Source organism: Schistocerca cancellata, chromosome 2 (assembly GCF_023864275.1).
Source record: "Schistocerca cancellata isolate TAMUIC-IGC-003103 chromosome 2, iqSchCanc2.1, whole genome shotgun sequence".
Taxonomy (NCBI): domain Eukaryota; kingdom Metazoa; phylum Arthropoda; class Insecta; order Orthoptera; family Acrididae; genus Schistocerca; species Schistocerca cancellata.
Window position 1 is genome coordinate 593,803,899 of NC_064627.1, and position 21,474 is coordinate 593,825,372.

General features: G+C 43.3%; 1 protein-coding gene across 1 annotated transcript in view; it reads left to right on the forward strand.

The window, feature by feature from the left end:
* Positions 1-4,043: 4,043 nt before the first annotated feature.
* The window catches only part of LOC126156822 (uncharacterized), a 69,749-nt gene continuing 52,318 nt past the window's right edge, over positions 4,044-21,474 (forward strand). Inside the window, exons 1-2 of the mRNA XM_049916335.1 lie at positions 4,044-4,125; positions 9,031-9,254. Of these exons, the coding sequence (XP_049772292.1) occupies positions 4,044-4,125; positions 9,031-9,254 (306 nt within the window). The remainder of the gene's footprint in view (positions 4,126-9,030; positions 9,255-21,474) is intronic.

The window sequence follows — 21,474 nt, forward strand, 5'->3', positions numbered from 1 at the left end:
GAAAAAGCATTACAACTAAAACTATGGCTGCCACTGTTTTGCAATGTCACCAACGACTGTCGCTTTGCCAGCACTGGCTCTCCGTTGGTCGTAAGTCAATGTTTCATCTCAACACTCACGGGTATTTCAGTTCCAATGCTTCCACTTCTTTTTTTTGTTACAATTTTGTTTTGTTATTATCTCGTTGTGTTAGTACTTAGTCATTTGTTTATCCTGGCACCTTTAAAAAGGGAAAGCTGTATACAAAATAAGTTTTCTGTTTATTTATTTTCTCTTTCAAAAGCCTAGTTCGTGGTCGGAATTTTCTACCAGTTGATATTTCCTTGTGCATAAAGAGTTTCGAAAAAACCCTTGTCTCGTCTCGCGTTTATGAAAATCGTCTCTGCAGAAGTGAAAAAACTTCCTTCTTCTACTCTGGAGTACAAATTTCTATACAAATTTCTATTTCATTCTTCATTGCAACGTTTCCTTCACTGCGTATTTAACACACAGTTAACTGACAGCGCTTGAAAGGATATCAAATTAGCTTTCCGATTGACAGGATCTCTTTGTTGTTTTAGTTGCTAGCGAACTAAATAAATTAAAAGCAAGCAGTCAAGTCAGTCCATGAAATCATTTCGGCATAGCTTTGTTGCATAGATTCCAGTCTTCTCGTAAAGTTTTTACGGTCTACAGCGCCGTCTAGTACGATGGAAGTTATTGCTACATGTCTTATACCTCACATAGCATCCTGTCCTCCTTCGAAGTATTCTCTATATTTGCTTCATCATAACTGCAGTCTTGGACCACAATATTTATTTGTATTCAGGTTAATTTGGCTCGGAATGACCATCTTCAGACCTGAGTAAAAAAGTGTTGCATTACACTATCACATGTAACAGAGTGATATGCTTAATGCAACACGTTTTTACTCATGTCTGAAGATGGTCATTGCCCATCGAAACTAGTAACCTGATCCAAGAGTGGATCTCTGGAAACTTTTTCGTGACTATGCACAACTTGTGTTCTGTAATGTTCGTTTCCTCAACGAGTCTACGGAGAACTCACTCATTTGGTCCCTTGTAACTTCACCTAATTTCCAACATCCTTCTGCAGTTCCACATGTCAAATGGTTAGTTTCTCTTCTTTTCCGGTTGTCCACACAATCCATGCTCCACTTCTATACAAACTATGCTCCAAAAGTGCAGTCTTAAACATTTATTCCGCAAATGAAGGCCGAACTAGGTACTAGTAGACTTCCTTTGCCTTGGAACGTCCTATTGCCAATCTGCTTCTTGTGTCGCCCTTCCTTCGTCCATCATGTGATTTTTTTATCCCAAGGTAGTAGAATATATTCACGTCATCGACTTCGAAGCTCCCGGTAGCTGAGTGGTCGCGTGACGGAATGTCATAGCTAACGGCTCGGGTTCGATTCCCAGCTGCGTCGGAGATTTTCTCCGCTCAGGGACTGGGTGTTGTGTTGTCCTAATCATCATCATTTCATCCTCAGCGACACGCAAGTCGCCGAAGTGGCGTCAACTGCAAAGACTTGCACCAGGCGAACGATGTAGCCGACGGGAGGCCCTAGCCACTTGGCACTTCCATTCCATCTACTTCGAAGGCCCCAATTTTGATGTTAAGTTTCTCGCTAATCTCATTTCTGCTACTCATCATTGCTTTCGTCTTTCTACGGTTTACGCTCACTCTGTAGTATGTGCTCATTAGACTAGTCATTCTTCTTAACACGTCTGGCAAGTCTTCCTTACTTTTACTGAGGCTAGCAATATCGACAGCGAATTTTATCACTGATATCCTTTCGCTCTGAATTTTTATCTCACTTCTGAACTTTTGTTTTATTTCCGTCATTGTTTCTTCGATTGCACAGTAAGGGCACCTTTTTTTTATTCGGGCACTTCGTTCTTTGTCTTCCGGTCTTCTTATTGCGTCTTAGTTTTTGTACATGCAATATATTACTTGCCTTTCTCTCTATCTTAAACCTATTTTTCGAACTTTTCACCACCTTACACTGTCGAATGCTTCCTCTACGTTGACAAATCCTATGAACGAGTCTATTTTTCTGAAGTCATGGTTCCATTACCAAGCGAGATTTAGTGTTTGGAATGACCAGGAGCACACTTGTAGCTCTTGAGTAAAATGACATAAGTTTACTTGTGAGTACGCTTTTGTTTGGTGACGGCGCGATCTAGGGAGAGGAGGGGGGGGGGGGGGGTTGAAGGTACGCTCACAGTATTCCACAACGTTCTGGACACCGACTGTTATTGTAGTGGTGGAGTTCACTGTTTACCTGCACGATCTGATTTTGTTTCACGTTAATCATAGTTATAAAGTCGTACCTAGATGCGGCGCAAATGAAATGAAAACAGTGTCAACTACAGGAAACAACTCGGATTCTTCATCTCATTAACTGAATTATTAGTTAGAAATTTTTGTTGTTGCTGCGTAATGTCCTCTTTTTCCCGAACTAAAAGCAAGTCACACAAAAATGTTCCTCGTAGTAGTATACCTGTATAATCTTGAGCAATCTTAAGTTAGCCGATATTACAAAAATCCGTGTCCTTTTTTGTCAGCCATTTGTCAGATTCCTAGCCGATACTACAAAACTCCGTATCCTTTTTTTTTCAGCCATTTGTCAGGTTCCTCCTCTGAATACTTGAGCTACAGAAGACAATGTGCACTGGGTGCCTGTGTGGTCTGTCTGAACACACATCAGATCCCCTTAGGCCATGCAGTATCGATGTTCACGGAGGTGCCTCTTACAACTATTATATCGCACGCACACTACAGTGCGTATCCTCGTAAACGTTTTACTTATCGACAATCGGTGTAACAGAAGAGCACACACAGCGTTCATGACTGCAATAAAGGGTGATGATGTAGCAAACGGTAATACTGGCGTGCCAAACACAGACGTGTCACTTGTCTACATCTACATCTACATTTATACTCCGCAAGCCACCCAACGGTGTGTGGCGGAGGGCACTTTACGTGCCACAGCCAATGCCTCCCTTTCCTGTTCCAGTCGCGTATGGTTCGCGGGAAGAACGACTCCCGGAAAGCCTCCGTGCGCGCTCGAATCTCTCTAATTTTACATTCGTGATCTCCTCGGGAAATACCTCATTCAGAAACTCACCCTCGCGAAACCTGGAGAGCAAGCTACACCGCGATGCAGAGCGCCTCTCTTGCAGAGTCTGCCACTTGAGTTTGCTAAACATCTCCTTAACGCTATCACGCTTACCAAATAGCCCTGTGACGAAACGCACCGCTCTTCTTTGGATCTTCTCTCTGTCAACCCGACCTGGTATGGATCCCATACTGATGAGCAATACTCAAGTATAGGTCGAACGAGTGTTTTGTAAGCCACCTCCTTTGTTGATGGACTACATTTTCTAAGGACTCTCCCAATGAATCTCAACCTGGCACCGGCCTTACCAACAATTAATTTTATATGATCATTCCACTTCAAATCGTTCCGCACGCATACTCCCAGATATTTTACAGAAGTAACTGCTACCAGTGTTTGTTCCGCTATCATATAATCATACAATAAAGGATCCTTCTTTCTATGTATTTGCAATACATTACCTTTATCTATGTTAAGGGTCAGTTGCCACTCCCTGCACCAAGTGCCTATTCGCTGCAGATCTTCCTGCATTTCGCTGCAATTTTCTAATGCTGCAACTTCTCTGTATACTACAGCATCATCCGCGAAAAGCGGCACGGAACTTCCGACACTATCTACTAGGTCATTTACATACATTGTGAAAAGCAATGGTCCCATAGCACTCCGCTGTGGCACGCCAGAGGTTACTGTAACGTCTATAGACATCTCTCCATTGTCGACACGAAACTCGCCCATTCTCCGTTGGACGATTTTACCATCGACACTTGCGACACGAGGGTGACGTACAGGTAGGTATCAGCCCAGCTGTGCTCGGCGGCGCGCAGAGTATAGGCGGTGACGCAGCGGCTGGCACAGTGGGCCAGGCCGCGGCGGGGCCGGCTGCGGCTGATTCAGGGCGGCGGCATCCGCGCGGCCGCGGGGAATGCCTGCCAGGGCGAGCGCCGCTGCTAATAGTGTGCGGCGGCGCGCAAATGTCACGCTGCTCGCACAGGATGCACGGCACTGTAAGCTCACCGCACTAAATATCACTCGCGTCCTTAAAAGAGCACGCCGGTCCCTTGCTTGCACTGTGGATATTGTACACCTAGTACCACGTGGTCACGTGGCCGTCCACCGCTGACGTAAATCGTGGCACTGAAATGGTATGTATGTGCTAGTGGGTCGTTTGAATTCACTTCAGCAAGATGGGTCGACGTGGATACGTGACATAAAAGAACTATCGTGTTTGGACGTGGCGATGACCACACCGTGAATGAAGTAGCCCGCTTTCTACGTGTATAAACACGGACTGCCAAAGGCGGCCCCAAGGAACAGTATACAGCTCTCAGTCATATACCACGGCCTAAGAACAGTGGCCGTAAAAATACACTGCCGCGTTGTCAACCTTACGCAGTGGCCGCCCGGGACAGCCGTGCGGTCTAGAGCGTCTTTTCACGGTTCGCGCGGCTACCCCCGTCTGAGGTTGGAGTCCTCCCTTGGGCGTGGGCGTTTGTGTTGTCCATAGCGTAAGTTAGTTTAAGTAGTGCGTAAGCCTAGGGACCGATGACCTCAGCAGTTTGGTCCCACAGTCCTTACCACCAATTTCCAAAATTTCCAAAAATACACTGACCGACAGAGAGCGGAGACAAATGTCACGTTCAGCCAATGACAATTTGTTTGAAACCCGACAGGAATTGCTAATGTCAGTGAATATAGGTGAATCTCAGTTAGTTCCGATCGAATACTGAAAAGGAAACTTATTGGAGATAGTGTCTCGGTTACCTCGGAAAAAGGCTGTTAGTTAGATAGGCTCATAAGGTTGCACAACTTCAGTGGGTCAAACACACAGTAACTGACAGCAGCTGACTGGAGGCGTGAAGCGCAATGTAGTGTAATGCGTCGAGAGCCCCAACGGGTTTAGCCCGCAGTATGTGGTTCTTTGATGTTCTGGGGATGTTTTTCGGTCCTTGACTTGGGCCCACTCATTCACGTTAACGCAAACTCGAATAACGACGTTTTTTATAACGTTACGGGTGACCAAGTGCAGCCCTATCTCTGCATCTTCGTGGTAAGCAAGGTGTGTGCAATACCGATTTCCAAGGTGACCACAGCATTGTTTACAGGGCTCCACGCACACGTTCGTGGTTTGACGAACACTAAGGCACTCTGGGCTGCCCGCTAAATCACCCCATGTTAAACCATAGAAAATGCCTGAGACATTTTTCCGCGCACCACGGAAAGATCGAATCTGCGTATTTTTCCCTTCCTGGTCTTTTCTTGAGATATATGTAGAAGTGGGCAATATTTTAATTGACCTAAGAATGTATGCTCTTAGAATTTACAGAGTAAACCACACTTGAATGAACACCTCATCTCTCGCAGTGTTTGCCATTGAAGTGGGATTAGCATCTTCGTAATACTCTGCGGTTATTATAAATCATAAAAACTATGCACACAATGCAATCCTCTACTAGTATACGCAAAAACATCAGAACTCCAACTACAGGACAAACTTTTTTTTTTTGAGAAATCTACAGTATATTATGGTTAAAATATTGTCAAATTCAAATGACAATTCTTTATAGAATCTGACAATAATTCAATGGGGCTTGGTGATTTATTCAATTTCAGCGATTTTTGCTTTTTTTTCAAAGCCGTTGATACTAATATCTACAGCAACCACTTTTACGATAATGCGACACTTAAACTGAGGCAGAACTCCTTTCCCTTGCAAAGGAACAGTTGAAACCAGCTTTGCTGCCACTGACAGCATTCACATACGACAGATTTATTTGTCTGGGGTTTTCGAGTGGTCTTTCGATAAGATTATGCTACAGCAGTCGAAAGTTTCAAGTGATGCCTTTCATTTAGCGTTTCCACGCCCATAGCCCCATCCTTTTTTTATATTTTCTTTCGTGCGGCAGTCATTGTTTCTCTTATGACGTTGCTTTTTCAGAGACTGTATACGTGGAGAGTCCCTTTCCATCACGACTATGGCAGTACAAACGCACGTAATTTGATGAAATCAACATGTAAAGTACTTTTAAATTTTACATAAAATTTTTGGATCTAGGTTTTGAAAGGGAATTTGTTTGATACACGTGATCTGACGTACACAAAGAAAATACTATGTATACAAATGAACGGGAGAAATCCACAGTTCTCACTAGGTAGCTTACTTGTCACCTTTTACACAGCGTGCCAGATATGTGCAGTACAGCTACCGTTTAGTCCATCTAAAACAAAACAAAAATCGGGGAGCAAAACAAAGTACATTTTCTGTAGGAAGTAGCTAACAATGCAACTAAATAATAGCTTGAAATGTTGGTATTGCTAGGTGCGTAGCACACAGATTGTGTAAAGACACATTTTGGTATAGGTTTCTAGTGACAAACAGGGGACTCCGGCTCGAATCCTTGCCTCGCACACATCTGCACGTGTCACGATACATCATTAAATTGTAGTTTCAGTATTTCTGAGTAGAGTTCAGTGATATCATTCTACGACAGTGCATTGCACTTACTTATCTAGTTTGCCATTGAGACTAAACAACTCAATGTATTGCCGGCCGCGGTGGTCTAGCGGTTCTGGCGCTGCAGTCCGGAACCGCGGGACTGCTACGGTCGCAGGTTCGAATCCTGCCTCGGGCATGGGTGTGTGTGATGTCCTTAGGTTAGTTAGGTTTAAGTAGTTCTAAGTTCTAGGGGACTTATGACCTAAGATGTTGAGTCCCAAAGTGCTTAGAGCCATTTTGAACCAACTCAATGTATTAAAATTACATACTATGTTTACTTAAATAATTCCTTAAATAACTGTGTCAACAAAACTTCCTATGAAATTTGAAATGTAATTTAAAACTTGAGTCTAAATCAATCATAGAGAATAATGCACCGTGTAATGAAAAGTATCCGGACACCTGCTGATGGTGTGTCCTCACTTCGGCTTTATGATATCTGGGTGGGTAGACTTTCACTGACGTGTCCGAATGTCTGAGGAGGTGGTAACTATTTTGGACGCAGGGGTTTGGAGCGAAGTCGATGTTGTAACTCATCCCAAACGTGTTCCAATGGGCTGAGGTTGGGACTCTGGCCAGGGCAGCACATTTTAGGAACGTTATTGTCCACAAATCATTTCCTTCCAGATGCTTTTATGACAGACTGCCTTTTCAATGCTGGTACAGTCGAGCATTGTGTCCTAACTGTTCTACTGTACGCAGTACACATGCTGTCAAATGTTTTCATATCCTTCCGCGTTTAGCGTTTTCTTAAACGCAATAAGGGATTGCCTTCTTAACTTCGAAAGATACCCCAATATCGTACTTCCATTCCATCGGACTGCCACAGGGTATGGCGAGATTCATAATTCCAAATCACTTTTTCCAGTCACCCACCGTTCATTGGCGTCGGTCTTCACACCATTTTAAACGTCGGTAGCACTGGCTATAGAGATCTGTGGCTTATGAGGAGCTGCGCGACCTTTGCACCCTATTCTTATTAACTCCCTATTCGCAACCATTGTGCTAACCGGACTGCTGATAGCACATTGAAACTCACTGGTGACTCTTCCTGTTGATTTCACACGATTTTTTACAACCATCCCCCATTATGCTCGACGGTTCGTACCATTCAGTGAGTAAGGTCTGCTGGTCTTGGTTTACCTGTGCCTCTTCCTTCGTATCTCCACCGCTCTACTTGGCCAGCTTTAGTAGAGCTGAAATGTTCCGAACTCATCTGTTATTCAAATGACATCCAATCGAAGCCGCAGAGTTATTCTGTTAACCCATTCTACTATTAATAATGTGGTAGAGCGGTACTGGGCGCTTCAGTCCGGAACCATGAGTCTGCTACGGTCGCAGGTTCGAATCCTGGCTCGGGCATGGATGTGCGTGATGTCCTTCGGTTAGTTAGGTTTAAGTAGTTCTAAGTCTAGTGGACTGATGACCTCAGATGTTAAGTCCCATAGTGCTTAGAGACATTTGAACCATTTTGAACTACTACTGCTTCCCTATTGGCAACAGAGCACTGACCGCCTCCTTTTCTACTGGCGGACGCCTCTGGTGGTCAATGCCGCTTTACAGGGGGGTGTCGGATACTTTTGATCAGCTAGTGCAAGTTGTGTAACAATACATTACTTATATATTCACGTATTCAGTGAAGTGGTGGTACTGCTGCCACGGTTGTAATAATTTTTTAAAACAGGTTAACTCCTTGAGTGCTTTTGTGGCACCAGGGAGTTCGTTAAAAAGGTGTGAACTCTTGTGCAACGTTTCTTCTGGTAAAATGCAGTACCAATATGTAGATAATGTGAAGGGTTTCGTAAAAACTGATATTTTGGCTGCGAACAACACGATTCTTTTGCAAGCATAAGCATTTACCAATTATATTTGTTTTAAAGATAATAAATTTTTCTATAATGTAAATAAATGTTTGGGAAGGTGATTTCAATATCATCCACAAATTGGGTGTATTTTTCCGTAGATTGGTATATTGTTCATTAGACGACAGTATGGAATGCCCTCCTCAAGTTAAGATTGACGATTATTGTGCAATATGCGCGACAGAGCATAGCGTATTTACTGTCCCAAAGGTTTCAAAAGCACTCCGTCGTCAGGCCACGACCGCCGTGTCATCCTGAGTGGAGGATGCGGATAGGAGGGGCGTGGGTTCAGCACACCGCTCTCCCGGTCGTTATGATGGTATTCTTGACCCAAGCCGCTACTATTCGGTCGAGTAGCTCCTCAATTGGCATCACGAGGCTGACTGCACCCCGAAAAATGGCAACAGCGCGTGGCGGCCTGGATGGTCACCCATCCAACTGCCGACAGCGCTCAACTTCCGTGATCTCACGGGAACCGGTGTATCCACTGCGGCAAGGCCGTTACCTGTCCCAAACGTTTATCGACTGTTTATATGTCAGTCAGTGTCTTGTAGTATACGCGCGACTGGCTAGAGGAGAGTGGCAGTGTGACCACGGTGTGCGTGATCTGTTGCAGACGGCCGCGGCTGGACCCCGAACTGTCGGTGGGCGAGACGGGCGGGCTGCTGGACAGCTCGGCGGCGCGGCACAAGCTGTCGGTGCGACCGCGCAGGAAGCACGCCGACCCCCGCCAGAGGGACCGCGACGAGCCCACCTCACCCACCGACCCGGAGGCCAGGTAAGCACGCCGCTACCTTCGTACGGACTCCTAAACTCCGTTTTCCACAAACCGATTTGCCACAGTTTCGAGGGCTAGCCCAGTGCCAGAGGCGTGCCCTTTGGGGTTAACTTTGTGGGCGCGGCCAGAAAAGTAGGTTTATACTTGTGCTGGCACATCTGTAATGCTGCAGTAGTGTGTAGTACAGTAGAATAATAGAAAGAACTTGCAGTTTCTGGTAGAACAATAACGTACATCTACATAGATACACTGCAAATCACATTCAAGTGCCTGGCAGAGAGTTCATCGAACCACCTTCACAATTCTCTATTATTCCAATCTCGTATAGAGCGTGGAAAGAATGAACACCTATGTCTTTCTGTACAAGCTCTGATTTCCCTTATTTTATCGTGGTGATCGTTCCTCCCTATGTAGGTCGGTGTCAACAAAATATTTTCGCATTCGGAGGAGAACGTTGGTGATTGGAATTTCGTGAGAAGATTCCGTCGCAACGAAAAAAGCCTTTCTTTTAATGATTTCCAGCCCAAATCCTGTATCATTTCTGTGACACTCTCTCCCATATTTCGCGATAATACGAAACGTGCTGCCTTTCTTTGAACTTTTTCGACGTACTCCGTCAGTCCTACCTGGTAAGAATCCCACACTGCGCAACAGTATTCTAAAAGAGCACGGACAAGCGTAGTGTAGGCAGTATCCTTAGTAGGTCTGTTACATTTTCTAAGTGTCCTGCCAATAAAACGAAGTCTTTGGTTAGTCTTCCCCACAACATCCTCTGTGTGTTCCTTCCAGTTTAAGTTGTTCGTAATTGTAATACCTTGGTATTTATTTGAATTTACAGCTTTTTGATTAGACTGATTTATCGTGCAACCGAAGTTTAACGAATTCCTTTTTGCACTCATGTGGATGACTTCATACTTTACGTTATTTAAGGACTATTGCACTTTTAGCACCATTCAGATATGTTTTCTAAATCGTTTTGCAGTTTGTTTTGTTCTTCTGATGATTTTATTAGTCGATAAACGACAGCGTCATCTGCAAACAACCGAAGACGGCTGCTTAGATTGTCTCCAAAATCGTTTATATAGATAAGGAACAGCAAAGGGCCTGTAACACTACTTTGGGGAACGCCAGAAATCACTTCTGTTTTATTCGATGACTTTCCGTCAATTACTACGAACTGTGACCTCTCTGACAGGAAATCACAAATCCAGTCACATAACTGAGACGATGTTCCATAAGCACGCAATTTCACTACGAGCTGCTTGTGTGGTACAGTGTCAAAAGCCTTCTGGAAATCCAGAAATACGGAATCGATCTGAAATCCCTTGTCAATAGCACTCAGCACTTCATGTGAATAAAGAACTAGCTGTGTTTCACAGGAACGATGCTTTCCAAACCCATGTTGACGGTGTGTCAATAGACCATTTTCTTCGAGGTAATTCGTTATGTTCGAACACAATATATCTTCTAGAATCCAGCTGAATATCGACGTTAACGATAAGGGCCTGTAATTTAGTGGATTACTCCTACTACCTTTCTTGAATATTGGTGTGACCTGTGCAACTTTCCAGTCTTTGGATATGGATCTTTCGGCGAACGAACGGTTGTATATGACCGTTAAGTATAGGGCTACTGCATCAGCATACTCCGAAAGGAACCTAATTGGTATACAGTCTGGACCAGAATACGTGCTTTCATTAAGTGATTTAAGCTGCTTCACTACTCCGAGGATATTTACTTCTACGTTACTCACGTTGGCAGCTGTTCTCGAGTCGAGTTCTGAAATATTTACTTCGCCTTCTTTTGTGAAGGCATTTCGGAAGGTGTTTAGTAACTCTGCTTTGGTAGCACTGTCTTCGATAGTATCGCCATTGCTATCGCGCAGAGAAGGCATTGACTGTTTCTTGCCGCTAACATACTTCACATTCGACCAGAATCTCTATGGATTTTCTGCCAGGTTTCGAGACAAAGTTTCGTTGTGGAAACTGTTATAGGTATCTCGCATTGAAGTCCGTGCTAAATTTCGAGCTTCTGTAAAAGATCGCTAATCTTGGTGAGTTTGCGTCTGTTTAAATTTGGCATGTTTGTTTCGTTGTTTCTGCAACAGTGTTCTAACCCGTTTTCTGTACCAAGGAGGATCAGCTCCGTCGTTTCTTAATTTATTTGGTATAAATCTCTCAATTGCAGCCGATACTATTTCTTTGAATTTAAGCCACATCTGGTCTACACTTGTATTATTAATTTCAAATGGGTGAAGATTGTCTCTTAGGAAGGCTTCGAGTGAATTTTTATCTGCTTTTTTGAATAGGTATATTTTTCGCTTATTTTTCGAGGATTTGGGGATTGCAATGTTCAATTTCGCTGCGACAACTCTATGTTCACTAATCCCTGAATCGGTTTTGATGCTCGTTATTAACTTGGGATTATTTGTTGCTAAGAGGTCAAGTGTGTTTTCACAACCGTGTACTATTGGCGTGGGCTCATGAACTAACTGCTCGAAATAATTTTCAGAGAATGCGTTTAGCACAATTTCGGATGATATTTTATGCGTAACTCCGGAACTGAACATGTATTTTTGCCAACATATTGAGGATAAATTAAAGCCATCACCAACTATTATCGTATGAGTCGGGTATATGTGTTTGAAATCAAACTCAAGTTTTCTTTGAACCTTTCAGCAAATGTATCATCTGAATTGGGAGGTCGGTAAAAGGTTCAAATGGTTCTGAGCACTATGGGATTTGAGGTCACCAGTCCCCTAGAACTTAGAACCACTTAAACCTAACTAACCTAAGGACATCACACACATCCATGCCCGAGGCAGGATTATTATTTTATTCCGGTTGCCAACAATGGTCATTGTTGGCGACCGGAATAAAATAATAATTGAATCCTTTTACCGAGCCGACGTGTGTGGACAAGCGGTTCTAGGCGCTTCAGTCTGGAACCGCGCGACCGCTACGGTCGCAGATTCGAATCCTGCCCATACTAACTCACAGGAAGTTTCTACTTCAATTTGGCGACAAGATAAACTACTTCTGACAGCAACAAACAAGCCACCGCCAACCGTGTTTAGCGTATCCTTTCGGAACACCATTAGAAATAAGACACACTACTGTGTATTAAGAAGCAGGTGAAATTGTAGTAAACTGAAGGACTCACTAATTATTTAGGTGATGGGTTTGTTTTGTATGGTGAACATTGTTATGAATAAAGAATTTTTTAAAAAAGAAAGAAAAAACTATTTCCAATGCTGCTTCTGAATACAAACAACACAATATCGGTTCTGGAAGTACAATTACATCTACATATATACTGCGCAAGCCACCGTATGTCGCGTGGCCGACAGTAGCCAGTGCCACTAATAGTCGTCTCCATCCCTATTCCCTCCCAGATAGAGCGAAGGAAAAAACGACTGCCTATATGCCTCCGTATGAGCCATAATTTCTCGTATCTCATCTTCGTGGTCTTCCCTCGAAATGTGTGTCGTCGGCAGTAGGATCGTTCTGCAGTCAGCTTCGAATGCCGTTTCTCTAAATTTCCCTTATAGTTCCTCGAAAAGAACGTCGCCTTCCCTCCAAGGATTCCCATTTGAGTTCCCAAATCATCTCAGTAACACTAGCGTATTGTTCGTACTTATCAGTAATAAATCTAGCAGCCCGCCTCTGAGTTGCTTCGATGTCTTCCTTTAATCCGAGCCGATGCGGATCCCAAACATCTAAGCAGTACTCAAGAACAGGTCACGCCGGCGTCCTTTATGCGGTCTCCTTTACCGACGAATCACACTTTCCCAAAATTGTCCCAATCCGTAACACAATCCCTACATGCTCATTCTATTTCATATCGCTATGCAACGTTATGCCCAGATATTTAAACAACGGCCGGCCACTGTGGCCGAGTGGTTCCAGGCCCTTCAGTCCGGAACCACGAGTCTGCTACGGTCGCAGGTTCGAATCCTGCCTCGGGCATGGATGTGTGTGATGTCCTTAGGTTAGTTAGGTTTAAGTAGTTCAACGTCTAGAGGACTGATGACCTCAGATGTTAAGTCCCATAGTGCTTAGAGCCATTTAAAAAACGTGATTGCGTCAAGCAGAACACTGCTAACCTTGTATCCGAACATTACCGGTTTGTTTTTCTTACTCATCCCCATTAACTTTCATTTGTCTACATTTTAGAGCTAGTTGTCATTCGCCGCACAAACTAGAAAGTTTGTATAACTCATCCTGTATCGTCCTAAAGTGACTCATTTTCATTAAGTTGCTGTACATCACAGTATCATCAGCAAACGACCCCAGATGGCTGCCACCTGTCCGCCAGATCATTTATGTACAGCATATAGAAAATAACAGCAATCCTATCCCGGGTTTAGATAATGGATTTCAGCTCACACAGTCGATCTCCCATCCATGTAAACGCTCTACTACAACTGAATCGTGAATGAATTGTCAGGATGCTACTTACTTTTTTAAAGTTAGTTGACGTGAACGAAATGATTTTATGTGGACTGAAATAAAAAGAGCAATCAGGAAGTTATTAACTTCCTTTATTAGGTAGAAATGCTTACAAATTTTCTATGCTGGTGAAGTCTAACTGCTAGATAAGAACCCGATCATTTGCGTTGCTGGCTAATTTGTAATCTTCTCTACCTATTAATGGTGTTAAGGGCTGACCGTTCTGGGGTTCTGGCTACAGATCTGCCTGTGCGGAAGTTGTGGTATGGAATCCTCAGTGTCGCGCCAGGCGCGGAGTCTTAGAATGATAATTTAACACGAACATTTTTAATACATGATGTCTTGCAAACAGAACGGCAGCGGACCAGGTGCCGGTTGTGGCTAGTAGCAAGCAGCGTTCCAGATGTGATACTAACGTTTTTCAATGTGTTGTATGCTGGCACATTGAGAAAACCTGCATAAGTGTCGTAGTTTTGTCTTTTTGCACATGGAATTCACGCCTGAGATAACTGTACTCGTAACTGCCTTGATCGAAGACATCTTTATTAAAGACGTCGTCAGATGTAGCTTGCTGTACAGAGATGTGTGAATTACAAGACGTTATACGATTGGAATTTTTCCCTGTGACGCAACTTGCTGTGTCGTCCCAACCATACGCAGCCAGGGCAAAAGCTCCACAGACGCAAAGATGCGAGGTGGTGCCAATGCCACAGAGACCCGCCATTTGCACGGGTTCCGCCAGCGGCACGGACGGTGCTGAGGATGAAGATACGACTTCGCCTCGCCCAATTGCCGCCCAAGTACAATTCGCCAATGATCGGACGACAACGGACAGAGGCCTACTCGGAAGACAGAAGAGCAGCTCTCGCCCTCTTGGTTATAGATCATCGCCCAGGGCTGACTTAGACAGGGTACGTCGTTTAGTGAACTCTTAGAAGTGAACAGGCAGTTGTAAACTGCATTCGCTATGTATTGTGAAGTTTACCTACGATTATTTGCACTTAGCCAATGAGGCCTTTTTTGTGTTATATTCTTCGTTCTCCTATACTTTTACCTGACCCTGGCGCATAACTGTGTAATAATGGCAGGGAGAAATTGTCTTAGCGGTGGACTGCACTTTAAGCCGTTTCACGAACTCACAACTCGGCCTGCCGTAACGACAGTGACAACACAGCCTCCACAGCAGTAGCGACGAGTGTTTACAAAACTGGCGACGAGGGTTTACAAAATAACTAACACAGGTAGATCTAAAATACCTAAGAGGACGAAATTAGCTAATAGCTACAGTATGAAATAAAGTGATTATAAAAAAGTCCTACGTAAGTGAATGACTTCCCTCGACGTGTTGTAGAAAGTTACACACACTATTATTCCCAAAAACCAGCGTAATCTACGAAGTTCTGTTTAGTCTCAGACAAATCAGAAAGCTTAAGTCTGCGGTGTAGGATTCAGAACTACTACTCGACAGAAGATTCCAGCCTCGCAGACGTCAGAGTGACGCAAACTTCTTTTCGCTCATTCCCCTTGTTCCGGGTGTATCTAGTATAGGATTAAACGCAACAGTGAGTAGCTGCTTTAGATACTTTTTTCTCTTTCAATGCGATATCTGTGTAGAGACCCCTCCGTGTTATGACGTACGCGCGTTACCATGAAGTTTGCGGATAGATGACATATATTTCCGTCTATTAAAATATGAAGTCAGTCGTAACACCAAAGTTTCTTTATTTCTTATATTAATAAGGAAACAATTATTAACATTAGTTCGTCGTCATACTCATATACATGATAAACGGAGACGGCAACTCGCTTTCTTAGCTAATTAGCAGAATAGCGAGCGTCCTATCGGAAGTTGAAAAAGCTGTGATGTTCCCTGGTTGATTCAAATGGCTCTGAGCACTATGGAACTTAACTTCTGAGGTCATCAGTCCCCTAGAACTTAGAACTACTTAAACCTAACTAACCTAAGGACATCACACACATCCATGCCCGAGGCAGGATTCGAACCTGCGACCGTAGCGGTCGCGCGGTTCGGGACTGTAACGCCTAGAACCGCTCGGCCACTCCGGCCGGCTGTGATGTTCCCTGCAGTGACCAAGTGGAGTAACGACAACCGGCTGGGATCAGCAGCGAAAGGCAGTGTTTTATGTAGCACTGACTGACAGCATCTAAGGCGATGTTGAGATATAACTTAAACTAAACAATTAGGAATAAGAAGCAATATGAAATGAAATGTGCGTGTGGCTAGGACCTCCCATCGGGTAACTTGGTCGCCTGTTGCAAGTCGTTTTAGTCTATGCCATTTCGGAGACTTGCTTGTCGATTAGGATGAAATGATGGTGAAGGCAACATAACATCCAGTCCCCAAGCGAGAATCGAACCCAGGCCCCTAGAATGGCATTCTGCCGCGCTGGCCACTTTTTTCTCTGCCTGACCACAAAAAAATAGAGAGTAGTGGCGGGAAGGGCAAGAGGGCGAAGCGGGCAGAGATCACAACCCGAGGCCTGGCTGCGACGTCCCCAACCCCCACCGGCTACCAATGATGTGACGGGAAACGAATTAGGTCAAAAATCAAGCGTGTTACCAATGCGCTGTTTTTACACACCACCCAGCTGTGGACGCAGACTTCAGCAACAAAGAAAATTACTTTCTGTATGTGGACAGCACATTAAATATGACGTAACTTGCCATTCTCAGTCGCGCCACAAGTTCATCCTCTGATGGCTTGGTCTTTCTCTAACCCGTAGAGACCAGACTCAGGAACGCCGTGCAAAGCGTCAGGCGTCCACAGTTTGCTACACGCCTGTGCTCCAGGGCTCGGACCTTCTCGGCATTTCTCAGTACAGCGCAACATTTCACTCAGCAGTGCGATGCGACACTGTGTTTTCTGTCATTTGGTATATAATATTTCGGTCGGTGCGAATTTCTTCTGTTCGGCAGTATTGTAGTGACAACGCTGTTTTCCTCGCTCTTTACTCGTGATGTTCAAAAGCACAGCGGCTTTTTGCACAAAAAGAGGCTGTCTACCGAACTGTCATCACAAGCCTTTAAAAGGAATGAGAATCGTAGTTCTTTTTCGAAGAGAAGGATAAGAATTCTTAGCATCTGTTACGCAATCACATAATCGACGGACATCGCATATTTGCTATACAGCGGCATTGCAACACCATGCGTAAAAAATTTAAAGCTTTATTTGGCGATGAAAGATCAAAGAATTACAAAGATTAATAGATTATTTGTGCAGGATTCATTGGCTAGTACATTAAAATTTACTTTGTGATAAATTTGCAGGCAAGGAGCACGTAATGAAATTGATGCTCCGAATTGTAAATTTCCTTAAGTAGTATGCGTTATAATACCTCAAGTTTGAACAGTTTTCGTTGGAGTTTAACGAGGATTGTGGAGACGGTATACTGCCAGCAGTTACGGATCCCATTCGTATTCACAGCAGTACACAATCTGCACCCTAATGACACCGTAAAGACACGAGTTTTATTTTATGACTATCACCAATCGTGATGAGGGTGTGTCACGACCCATGGTCAGTGACTCAAATCTCGGAGAATCAGTAGAACCCTGCGTCGTTTCCAAAATCAATCAAAATAACGCAGACCAGTGTTTTGTACTGGATCGAAACGAAATGTGCTTCCTCTATTGTTATTTGCCTGGAGAACTTTCATAGAAATGGCTCTGAGCACTATGGGACTCAACTGCTGAGGTCATTAGTCCCCTAGAACGTAGAACTAGTTAAACCTAACTAACCTAAGGACATCACAAACATCCATGCCCGAGGCAGGATTCGAACCTGCGACCGTAGCGGTCTTGCGGTTCCAGACTGCAGCGCGTTTAACCGCACGGCCACTTCGGCCGGCAACTTTCATAGAGACATGCTAGAAACGTTTCTCAATGCCGCAATCCACAGCGGAGGAGGAACAACAGGATTTCATTGTCCATAATACAGTACTACACCATAATGACATACGAAGATCCTGGAGAACCTAAATTTAAGACTGACAATTAAATGAATCGGTCAGTCATTACCTCCACCCCTTCTCCGGGTGTAACTTCTTTCTGCTGGACCTTGTCAGACACGTGGTTACGCTGCCTCATTTTCACCTTCGTTCGTAAACTGATTCGAAAAAGCTGCACTGTTTAGTTCTCTGAAGGAGTAATTAGTTATGATCTCTGTGTGTGTGTGTGTGTGTGTGTGTGTGTGTGTGTGTTGTGAGCTTACGCACTTACCGCTGAATTTGACAAGCACATATTTCCTTTGGATGCTGGCAGACTGAAGCACTAAAGTTATTTCGAATCTTGAGAGCTTCGAACGTAAAAAGCTTTATCGCTTTACTTCAAAGCAAGCTGTAACCCGCTGATGGGTTTAGAGGCTTCTGTCGGCTAATCTCCAGTCTCGGTTCGTTAGACGTCACATCTGCTCCTAGTACCCAAAGACAAGTTCGTTTCCGGCAACACGTGTACGCGTGCACTGTAATGGCTATTCTTCACAACCTTGCTCCTAACTACGCTCGACGACTGCTGCCTTCTACGACCCATTAAAAACAAATGAAAGAAGATAGATGCACTGCACCGAAACGCTTCTAGTTAACGCTCGAGCCGGTTCCTGAAACTTCGTCGGCACTACGTTTAAGGCTGTACCAGGCAAGAAGAGGAAATAGCTCTTATTATATCTGTTTCAAATCTGAAATATTCATTACGGTTTACCAAAAAATGTCACACTTTAATTAGCTATTGCATATTGCTAATCAAACGTAGCACTATCGTTCGACACCACGTTAAAATAATTATCAATTAGAATTACTGCGTGATCTAGTTAGTAATCTGAGTGGACAGCTGTCTTCTTTCGCACATAATGATAAAAATTTGAACCGTAAGAAATATATTTTGAGATTCTGAAATAGTTAAGTGCTTCTTGCGTAAGCCTGTGCTTCTAGCATAATAGTTAGTTTCTGAAAAAGGTAGTCAACATAATTTCTTGTCCCGCATATGAAGCCTCTTTATGCAGGTTCCACAACTATAGTATTGATTCTGAATAAAATACCAGCACCAGTTGCCCTTTTATTTTAAAAACCAAGAGCGGTTTCGGCCTCTCAGGCCATTTGTCCAGTGGTATGTCAAGAGTCCTGAAGGAACACAAAAGAGTAGTTTCTAAAATAAAAAGTGCAACTGGTGCTGACATTTTACGCAAAATCTTAACATATTATATATATATATTTTCACTTATTAATGCCATCTGATATCAAATATGCAGTGTAAATACATATGTTTTTCTTGTTGTTGTTGTGGTCTTCAGTCCTGAGACTGGTTTGATGCAGTTCTCCATGTTACTCTATCGTGTGCAAGCTTCTTCATCTCCCAGTACTTACTGCAACCTACATCCTTCTGAATCTGTTTAGTGTATTCATCTCTTGGTCTCCCTCTACGATTTTTACCCTCCACGCTTCCCTCCAATACTAAATTGGTAATCCCTTGATGCTTCAGAACATGTCCTATCAACCGATCCTTTCTTCTAGTCAAGTTGTGCCACAAACTTCTCTTCTCCCCAATCCTATTCAATACTTCCTCATTAGTTATGTGATCTACCCATCTAATCTTCAGCATTCTTCTGCAGCAAAACATTTCGAAAGCTTCTTTCTCTTCTTGTCCAAACTAGTTATCGTCCATGTTTCACTTCCATACATGGCTACGCTCCATACAAATACTTTCAGAAACGACTTCCTGACACTAAAATCTATACTCGATGTTAACAAATTTCTCTTCTTCAGAAACGCTTTCCTTGCCATTGCCAGTCTACATTTGATATCCTCTCTACTTCGACCATCATCAGTTATTTTGTTTCCCAAATAGCAAAACTCTTTTACTACTTTAAGTGTCTCATTTCCTAATCTGTTTCCCTCAGCATCACCCGACTTAATTCGACTACATTCCATTATCCTCGTTTTTCTTTTGTTGATGTTCATCTTATACCCTCCTTTCAAGACACTATCCATTCCGTTCAACTGCTCTTCCAAGTCCTTTGCTGTCTCCGACAGAATTACAATGTCGTCGGCGAACCTCAAAGTTTTTATTTCTTCTCCATGGATTTTAATACCTACTCCGAATTTTTCTTTTGTTTACTTCACTGCTTGCTCAATATATAGATTGAATAACATCGGGGATAGGCTACAACCCTGTCTCACTCCCTTCCCAACCAGTGATTCCCTTTCATGTCCCTCGACTCCTATAACTGCCATCTCGTTTCGGTACAAATTGTAAATAGCCTTTCGCTCCTTGTATTTTACCCCTGCCACCTTCAGAAATTGAAAGAGAGTATTCCAGTCAACATTGTCAAAAGCTTTCTCTAAGTCTACAAATGCTAGAAACGTAGGTTTATCTTTCCTTAATCTTTCATCTAAGATAAGTCGTAGGGTCAATATTGCCTCACGTGTTCCAATATTTCTACGGAATCCAAACTGATCTTCCCCGATGTCGGCTTCTACCAGTATTTCCATTCGTCTGTAAAGAATTCACGTTAGTATTTTGCATCCATGACTTATTAAACTGATTGTTCGGTAATTTTTACATCTGTCAACACCTGCTTTCTTTGGGATTTGAATTATTATATTCTTCTTGAAGTCTGAGGGTATTTCGCCTGTCTCATACATCTTGCTCACCAGATGGTAGAGTTTTGTCAGGACTGGCTCTCCCAAGGCCGTCAGTAGTTCGAATGGAATGTTGTCTACTCCCGGGGCCTTGTTTTGACTCAGGTCTTTCAGTGCTCTGTCAAACTCTTCACACAGTATCATATCTCCCATTTCATCTTCATCTACATCCTCTTCCATTTCCATAATATTGTCCTCAAGAACATCGCCCTTGTATAGACCCTCTATATACTCCTTCCACCTTTCTGCTTTCCCCTCTTTGCTTAGAACTGGGTTTCCATACAAGTGGCTCTCTTTTCTCCAAAGGTCTCTTTAATTTTCCTGTAGGCAGTATCTATCATACCCCTAGTGAGATAAGCATCTACATCCTTACATTTGTCCTCTAGCCATCCCTGCTTAGCCATTTTGCACTTCCTGTCGATCTCATTTTTGAGACGTTTGTACTCCTTTTTGCCTGCTTCATTTACTGCATTTTTATATTTTCTCCTTTCATCAATTAAATTCAATATTTCTTCTGTTACCCAAGGATTTGTACTAGCCCTCGTCTTTTTACCTACTTGATCCTCTGCTGCCTTCACTACTTCATCTCTCAAAGCTACCCATTCTTCTTCTACTGTATTTCTTTCCCCCATTCCTGTCAATTGTTCCCTTATGCTCTCCCTGAAACTCTGTACAACTTCTGGTTTAGTCAGTTTATCCAGGTCTCATCTCCTTAAATTCCCACCTTTTTGCTGTTTCTTCAGCTTTAATCTACAGTTCATAACAAATAGATTGTGGTCAGCGTCTTACAATTTAAAACCTGGTACGTAAATCTCTGTCTTACCAATATATAATCTATCTGAAACCTGTCACTATCTCCAGGCTTCTTCCATGTATACAACCTTCTTTTAAGATTCTTGAACCAAGTGTTAGCTATGATTAAGTTGTGCTCTGTGCATAATTCTACCAGGCGGCTTCCTCTTTCATTTCTTAGCCCCAATCCATATTCACCTACTACGTTTCCTTCTCTTCCTTTTCCTACTACCGAATTCCAGTCACCCATGACTATTAAATTTTCGTCTCCCTTCACTATCTGAATAATTTCTTTTATTTCATCATATATTTCTTCAATTTCTT